At 51.0% G+C, this 8,297-nt stretch overlaps 1 protein-coding gene across 1 annotated transcript; it reads left to right on the top strand.

Annotated features, from left to right (window-relative positions):
• The first annotated feature begins 3,244 nt into the window (after positions 1 to 3,244).
• On the top strand, positions 3,245 to 4,865 carry LOC139682354 (cbp/p300-interacting transactivator 3). The gene has a single exon (XM_071576637.1). It carries the CDS (start codon positions 3,466 to 3,468, stop codon positions 4,081 to 4,083), a length of 618 nt encoding a protein of 205 aa, XP_071432738.1. The 5' UTR covers positions 3,245 to 3,465; the 3' UTR covers positions 4,084 to 4,865.
• Positions 4,866 to 8,297: the final 3,432 nt, after the last annotated feature.

Genomic DNA, 8,297 nt, shown 5'->3' with positions numbered 1-8,297 from the left:
AAATATATAGTTCACATCACTACACAAATTCTTCTGTGATCTCCAGGCAAAGGTACCTCACACCCCACAGCAGTGGGTTGTTGTAAACTGAAACACATGATGAAAATCATTTGGTCATAGGTAATTCCCAAAAAATCCTCATCCCACTTTCCATTCATCAGTGCATCTTGCATTCTACAAAGCTCTTTGTGAAAATGTTCTTTCTTTTTTCCTCCTAAAACTAAGGACCTCAGACTCTTGCAAGAAAAAAAAAAGTGTCTTGGACTGTAGATCAGCAACTGGAATTAGCAAGAACCAGTTCTGGTACACGGAAAAACTTTGCAAGACAAAAGTCTTTGCATCTCTGCTTACAAAAAGCACGTGCTCAAGCCACCTCTCATCCCTTGGGGACTTGGGGACAGGATTTTACCACTGCAGGTGTGCAGTCAATGCACTATTATCAGGGATCAGGTGTGAGGAGGGAACATCTCACATAAACAAGATCACAGGTAACACAGAGCTGTGCATCAGGCTGCCTACTCAGAGGGAGAAGGGAAGGCATGCAATGTGCTGGTGGTCAGACCCCTGAACTGCTGCCCACTCACATGGATGCCTTGACCTGGGACACAGACACCCGGGCGGTGCTGCCACATCCCCAGGAATGCCGAGCCAAACTGGTGTCACTGGAGCTACAATTTGATTAATTCCCAGTCTGGGTAATCCACCCCTGATAACACAGGGCTGATGATACCAGTGCAGCCAGCCTGGGGAAGTCCCATGCCAGGAAGCCGTGAATGACACACTGCTGGAGGTGGCTGAGGTGGTGATTTCAGTCAGGGGTGAGTGACCGACGGCCCCGGGGCTGGATCTGGCAGTTTAGCTGCTTTCCCCAAAAGGCCAGCGTGTCCGTGGGCTGATGACAGATGGCAGGGCAGAGGGGACAGCCACAAACCTGGGCTTAGGTGGATCGCACACAGTGCTTGTAAATAGGGCTGCAGCAGTTTGGGTCCCTAATGCTCAAGACCTCAGTATGACAAGGACCCACCGCTTGTTCTGGGCCAAAAAAGCCAGTGAGAGAGATGCTATGAGAACTGGTCATCCTTATCCCAGCTCTGTCCCCCCAGCCACTGGCTGGATAGTGTGAAATGCAGCAGGCCAGCCTACAATGATGCCTGTCAAATAAAATACTTCTGGTTCAGGACCAGGGAGCCCTTTGGACACAGAGCACAGGAAGAAGGTAAACATGGAGGGTATGGATCTGGGAACATCTCTGCCCATCCCCATGCCTCCCATCCCCCTCTCAAACACCCAAGGATATGCTGGGGAAACATACAGGGACAATGGCATAAGCTGGACAAGAGAGCTGATCCCAGCCAAAACAGCTCTATTTCTGGTCAAACTATTTTCAGACTGGATGAGTTGCTGATCTGGCTTACCCTTCCCAAAGAAGACAGGCACGAGTGAGGGCAGAGATAGTGTGGACCTTTACACTTGAGTTCAGCAAGTGTGTTCTCTCATCTGCTAATTAGTTTCTTAAATGAGGGACCATTTACCACTTTTGAGGTCTTCTGTAATGCACATGGCTGTGGAGAGCCCTTTCCCACCTGCTACTCCTGTCCAAGAATTCCTGCCCCTGACCAGGTCTTGCAAGACACACCACACCTTTCCTCCAAGTGAGAGATGTTTTCATGGCTGGATGCCTCTGAAAAGGTGAGGGCAGATCCTCCCTCATGTGCAAAACAAACTGCAATTGTTCCTCACCTGGGTGTGCATCTGCCTGTGAACTCGCAGGCAGCCAGGTATACTTATGTGAGCATGTGTTTATTAGCACTAAAAATGCATTTGTCAAAATCTCTAGAGTTAAAAAACAATCATTACGTAATTACACTGAACAATTAAACAACTGATTCATCAGCTAGAGGCTCACCAATAACACCCGAAACCCATCCCAGCCGCTTAACAAGGCACAAGGTGGCACAAACAAAAGCAACTCCCACAATGTCCTGGAGGTTTATGGCCCTGTGCTCTGATCAGTAAGAGAAAACACTTTCCATTCCTGGTTGTTGGCCTCAGGAAGCTGAAGCCTCTGAGCTGCTGGTTTGAAGTGTTTTGATACAGAGATATTCCTTATAAGTAACACTTCAGGTCAATACTGTAGCTCAGCACTCACACAAAGTGCCTGTACTGGCTGCCTTAGTCCCTTCATGGTAGTTTGTACTTAGACCTCAACTCTCAAGTTATACAAACTTGAGAGGCAACTTGAGGTGACAAACAATTCCTTCAGCATCATTTTAAATCCTTTGTTGCCACTTCCTTCTCCTCACCAGGGTCCGTAAGCCCTATGAATAGGCAGAACACCTAAAATTCCATGAAACAATCTGCTCCAAGCCTCCAGAAAAGATCTTTCTGGTATTATCTGAGCCATGGACTGTAATGCTGTGGTTGAGGGCTGTCTGGGAGAGGACACAGACAGAACGAAGTTGCGGAAGCAAATGAACTTTGTCATCCCCTGCCTTCTAAGCAGGTAACCATGCAACACTAATATCTTTAGAAAAGAAGCCTCTGAGTTCCTTCAAATCACAAAAGAGAAGGGGAAGATCACCACTGTTCTTTCATACACTACTAGAAAGCACCAAGCCCTTTAGAGAGTACCAGTGCTGCTGTAGTTTAGGCCCATGGGAAGATAATTTGGCTGGTACAGCTCGGTGGATGGGCATGTGGGTAGCACTGGGACCCCATGAGCCAAAGGTCACCTCAGAGGTGAAAAAGACACTGCTGCAGACAGTTATAGCAAACCTCTGTGTGTGACAGTGCCGTTGGTACTAGCTGTGTGCAGAAGATTGGTGCATCCTCGCTAGGAAGGTGCTGCTGGCCAGGTAACCAACTGCCCAGCTGCTGCCACCAACCATCTCACCTCGGCCCTGGGAGCACCTGACAGCTGCATCCTTAGGCACGGCACGAACAGGAGCTCCGCACAACCTCTGCAATGGGAGCTGAGGCACAGCGCGTGTGTGACCGGGTACCAAGGGCTGGGCAGAGAGACACTCGGAGGGAGCAGGAGGGCACCGAGGGGCGACTCTCTGCACAGAGCTGATCCTGTGCTGTCCGCAGCAGCAAAGGCACGAAGCGGAGGGGCCGCCGTGCCGCTCCGGGCAGAGCCGCTCCCGCCCGCCCGCGCTCGCTCCAATGGGCGCCGGGGCCGCCCCGCGCCCGCCCCGCCCGCAGCGCTATAAGTGCGGGAGCGCCGGCGCCGCTCGAGGCAGCCGAGCCGACTTCAGCAGAGCCAAGTGCAGCCGGCGGCGCTGCCGGAGAGCGGAGCGGAGCCCCGGACCGGTGCGTACCGCACGGGCACTGCCCGGCCCCGCGGGGCCCCCGGAGCTCTCCGCGGGCAGCCGAGCGGAGCCGGCTCGGCGGGAGCGGGACGCGGTGCAGTCCCCGGGAGCTGTGCCCGGAGCCGCTGTCGCCTCGCAGGAGGGACCTGAAGCCATGGCCGAGCACATGATGATGCCCATGAGCCACGGGGGCACCGGGCTGCAGAGCTACCGCATGGGGGTGGGCGGACTGCAGGGCCCCCCGCAGCACGGACAGCACGTGCTGAGGACGCTGCCCGCCGCAGCTCAGATGATGCCCTACGGAGGGGCTGGCATGGACGGAGCCATGAGGCCGAGACCCAGCCTCGGCGGACAGATGGGCCACCACCAGATGCAGAACGCAATGATGTTCAGCGGGCCGAGTCAGCAGCAGCAGCAGTACATGGGGCCGATGGGCACCCAGCAGCTCATGGCCAGCATGCACCTACAAAAACTCAACACCCAGTACCAGGGCCACCCACTGGGCATGAGCAACGGGCCCATGGGAGCTGGTGCCCAGCAGTACAGAGTGGGGCCGGGCCAGCACCCGAGTATGCAACACATGCCCTCGCCAGCGCTGACACTGAATGTTATGGACACTGATCTCATAGACGAGGAGGTCTTGACATCCCTTGTCCTGGAACTGGGGTTGGACCGGATTCAGGAGCTGCCAGAGTTATTCTTGGGACAGAATGAGTTCGACTTCATTTCAGACTTTGTTAGCAAACAGCAGCCCAGTGCCATCAGCTGTTGAGGGGCTTTGAGCTCCTCCTTGTGTCCTGGTGGTTTTGAGTTTGTTTCTTTCTTCACCTGCCATCCTCCTCCCTTGCCCTGCCTTGCCCTGTCCTGGATTCCTGCCCTCCCCAAAGGGACAATCATCGGACACTGGCTTGCAATGGATTGCTTTTATCTTCTGTGTGGTTTTTCTGTGTGGGAATTCCTGGAGAGGGGGTGTGCACCCCAAACAAATAGCAGATCAAGGGCTCCTGCTATAGAACTGCTTCTAAATGGCATTAACAGGATTTCTGGCTTAAGTAGAAATAATGGACTTACGACTTTCCACAGCTAGGCTTGGAGCACGAGAAGCGATGGGCAGCTGGTAGCCCTGCCGGTAGCTGGATTTGCTCAAGGATTCTGTGGTGCTAGTGGAGTTGAAGGATCCCGAGAGAGGATTGTCTCCTTGGTGCGTGGTTTGAGCCAGTTTCCCCCTGCAAACGTGGGTGGGGTTAGATATTTGTTGGGACGTTTTACTGTGACAGTAAATAGGTTTTCAGTCGTGTCTGTTCAGCTCGAGAAGGGGCACTTCCCCTCAGCAGGCTTTTTTCTAACTCAGCAAAATAAAGTATGCCTTGGGGAAGGGTGTGCATATGTGCCTAAATGTTCATCTCCGTGGAACGTCGGATCTCCGACCTGTACTGCTAATTAACTGTAAAATTTACCCAGTGTTTGAGGTTGATTCAGGCATGAGGCTTAAAGCTGCAGTCTGGCTCCACTTTTTTTCCACCTCTGAAACCAAATAAAGACCATGCAACTGTATACTCCAGTTCTAATCTTATTTATTTTCCTATGATTATTTATTTGCAAGGGCTCCTCTTGTTATTTGGCTTTGGGACTGCTGGGAAAGATGCCTGGAGTGTACTGCAGCTTTAAGATGCTGGCTTCAGGAGAACAAGCCTGGGATAGTTTTGCTCTGCTCTGCAGAATAGTCACTTCAACTTGAGGTCGTTATGCTGAACGCACAGGACTGTAAATCCAACACCTTTCTGAATGATAAAGATGACTCGATTTCCAATTCCCTTGCTCAGAGAAGGTGAGATGTAAAAGTCGGCGGGGTTTGGTTTCCTGCGCTGTCTCCCGTTTCCAGGCCCTGGGAGCTCCCGCGAATCCTGGTTGCTGCTGCCCCCTGGTGCTGCCGGCCCCGAAAGCTGGGGCTCGGCGAGTCGGAATGTACAGACGGATTTGCGAATAAAAGCTGAAATATCTCCCGTGTGCTTTTGTTCAGTGCCCGGTGCGGAGCCCTGGGAGAAGTGTTGTTGCTTCTGCCGATGGGCTGCTGGTCCAGTCACTTGTGTCCCCACCTGACACACGAATTGGAAGGATTCTGTTCCCAGTTTAATGTTTAGACTAAATCAGTCCTTGAAGAGTGGCTGAGAGGATGAGATCCTCCTTCTCACTGAGGGCAAATTCCAGTTGTAGATGGTGTTGCTCTGTGGCAGGATGGTGCTGTTGCTGGCTGGCCCGGGTCGTAGAATCATAGAATGGATTGGGTTGGAAAGGACTTAAAGGTCATCTAAAGTTACTCGAACAAGTGGGTAGTGACTCCTTTCACTGCTTCCAGACTGAGCACAACCCTGACAGATGGGCTACAGCTCTGCTGGTAGTTCTGTCCTGAAGTTTTCTGTACCACAAAGGCTCTAAAAATCAAGGCAGCCTTTGCTCCCCTACTCCTCCAGGGTTTCAATTTTTCTTTATAAAGGGTTTCCAGCCAGTCCCTTTTCAGAGTTCAGGAATATTTCCATGTGTTCCTTTCCTGCTCAAGAGCAGTTGTTAAAGTGCTGTCCTTTTGGTGGTTATGTCTGGGCAGTCTGGAGAGCTGGTCAAAAAGTAACTGGTGGGGCTGGTGGGAGAGCTCAGGCTATCAGCTCTGTGGCAATGGGCTGCTGGAGTTCTAGGAGAGCTTTGCTGTCCTCTGTGCAGCTGCAGGTTGTAGGTAAGTGGCGAGGAGTTGGTAACCTCAGAGTACAAGTAGCTGAACCCCAGTTCTGATTGTTGACAGTGCAGGCTGTGTAATACACACCATGGTGACCTTACAGTGTCCAGTGGGGAGTTGTGACCAGCCCACAGCTGAGGACTGGCAACTTCAGCAATTTCTGCAGAGGTTTTTACAGGAACAGGTTTCTCCATAAGAAGCACTTGGTATTTGATGGCCAGAGGAAAATGTCTGTATGTCCTCGTAGAGGGCTGTGCAGTGCACTGGGAAAGGTGCTGTGGATTTAAGTCAGAGTAGGGGAACTGATAATACCAGCGATGTGGAGTGACTGGGAGGTCACAGCCAGGATCAACTTGGGAATCTGTCCCAGGAGGCTTAGTTGAGATTATTTCAATGCTCCCCAGGTATGTCACCTCTTCATTTTCCCAAAAGACACTGTTAACTATGGTCAGCCTCTGGTTTTCTGAATAACCCAGGTCAAAGGCACTTATGATTTCTGCTAGAGGCCTATTGGACTAGACAAGTGCTGTGATCATCTCCTTTCTAATGCTTTCTTGATTTATGTGCAGTTTGCCCCTCTCCCCTTTGTGCTGCCAGCTGTGCATACCTTGCATCAAGCACACAGGACCTCCAGCAGCACAAAATGGAGCTCAGAGAGCTCAGTTCTCCCTCTTCCCTCTGCTGTTGTGTGCATTCTGGCTGCCCATGGCCCCCGGCTGAGTGGCTGACACAACACTGAGCAGAAGTGCCAGATGGCAAAATGGGGTGACCCAGATATCTGGGTCTGCAGGCAAGTTTCTCAAAGATTTCCAGAAATATAACAGGGTTAAGCTCTGCTTTTCCCACCCAGCTGACACTGACTCCTCCATCCCATGCCAGGCAGGAGGGCAGCAGGGGCACACCCCAATGCTCTGGCAGGGGCTGACAGGCACTGCAGAGCAGTTCACACCACTGCAGAGCGACAGTGCTGTTGGTTTGGGAGTTTTAAGGACATAAGTGAACTCCTCTTGTGCAGAGTGTGTTTACAAGCACCTCTCCTCTGAAGTGCTTGGAGCCTGTTTTCTGTGTTGGGGAAGAAGGAGGGTTCTCCAACCCCACTGCCTAGTCCAGACAGGGTGGCTGGGTCACATTGCCCTCTCCCCTCACCTCGACTGGATCCTCTGTAATACTCTGAATAGATGTTGTAGTTATTTGAGCAATGGCCAGGACTTGAGATAGCCTGTGGGAGCACATGGGTGTGAAAGCACAGAAAGACAAGACCTTTCTCCACAGCCCTGTCTCTGGTCACATGTGTGCTCGGGGTGATGATGTTTGCTGATAGTGCACGGTGATGCAGGTTTGCAAAGGTGAAAGTCTGGTGCAGAGCTGTTAACAGTTTGTGCCTGGGCACTCAGATGAGCAATGGTTGGTAAATATGAAATGCTGTGTGCAGGGTTGATCTTTCTTGACTTCACACAATGCTGTGCTCTAAATCAGCTACCACCACTCAGCAAAGATCTTAGTCTTACAATGAATGTTGCTATGCAAAATCCCAGCTTGTTTTTCAGAGGGAGTCAGACAAGCAAAGGGAAGGTTAGGAAATCATTAGAAGAGGAATGAGAAGTAAAATCAGTGAATGCCAACAGACAATTAGCTGCATCCTTGGCACTGCCCATGCTGGTGAATTGTCCAAAATTCTGGACTGTTTCTAGAAAAATGACAATGTAAAACTAGAGAAACTGTAGAGAAAGAGGAAACAACTGAGGCAGAGTAATGTTTCTCCAAAGAAGCCCCAGAATAGCCTGTGACTCCTCAGTCAGGCAGAAGATGAGTAACAAAGGTTTATAATGGAAGTGAAAGGGGAAGGTGACAGGGAATTATTTTCCCCAGGTGTGATGGAAGGTATCTGTTGATCTCTGCAAATTTAGGTGGCCCAGGCCAGAGTCCAACCTGAATGAACAGAGGTATCTCTGTGTGGAATGTGGAGCTCATTGAAGATCTTTCTGACAGCACGGGAGGTACATGGACACTTGGGGATACCTGAACATTTCTCTGTGACCAAAAAGCACTGATCTACTGCTCAAAGAGCTCCTGAATCAAAGATTCCTGACTGAGAAACAGATTTTTTTTTAAATTCATAAGTACATTTTACTTCAGCAATATCTTGTGCTGGTGAAATCCACAAGGGAGTAATCAAGCTCTTAATAAGAAGCTTAAGTTCTGTAAGCTGCTGGTCATTTCAAACCTGCCACCCCCTCACTTTACTGGGTGTCCCCTAG

The sequence above is a fragment of the Pithys albifrons genome, chromosome 24, assembly GCF_047495875.1.
Source record: "Pithys albifrons albifrons isolate INPA30051 chromosome 24, PitAlb_v1, whole genome shotgun sequence".
Classification (NCBI taxonomy): Eukaryota; Metazoa; Chordata; class Aves; order Passeriformes; family Thamnophilidae; genus Pithys; species Pithys albifrons.
The sequence above is the reverse complement of the archived record's forward strand: the minus strand, read 5'-3'. Positions and strand labels throughout refer to the sequence as shown.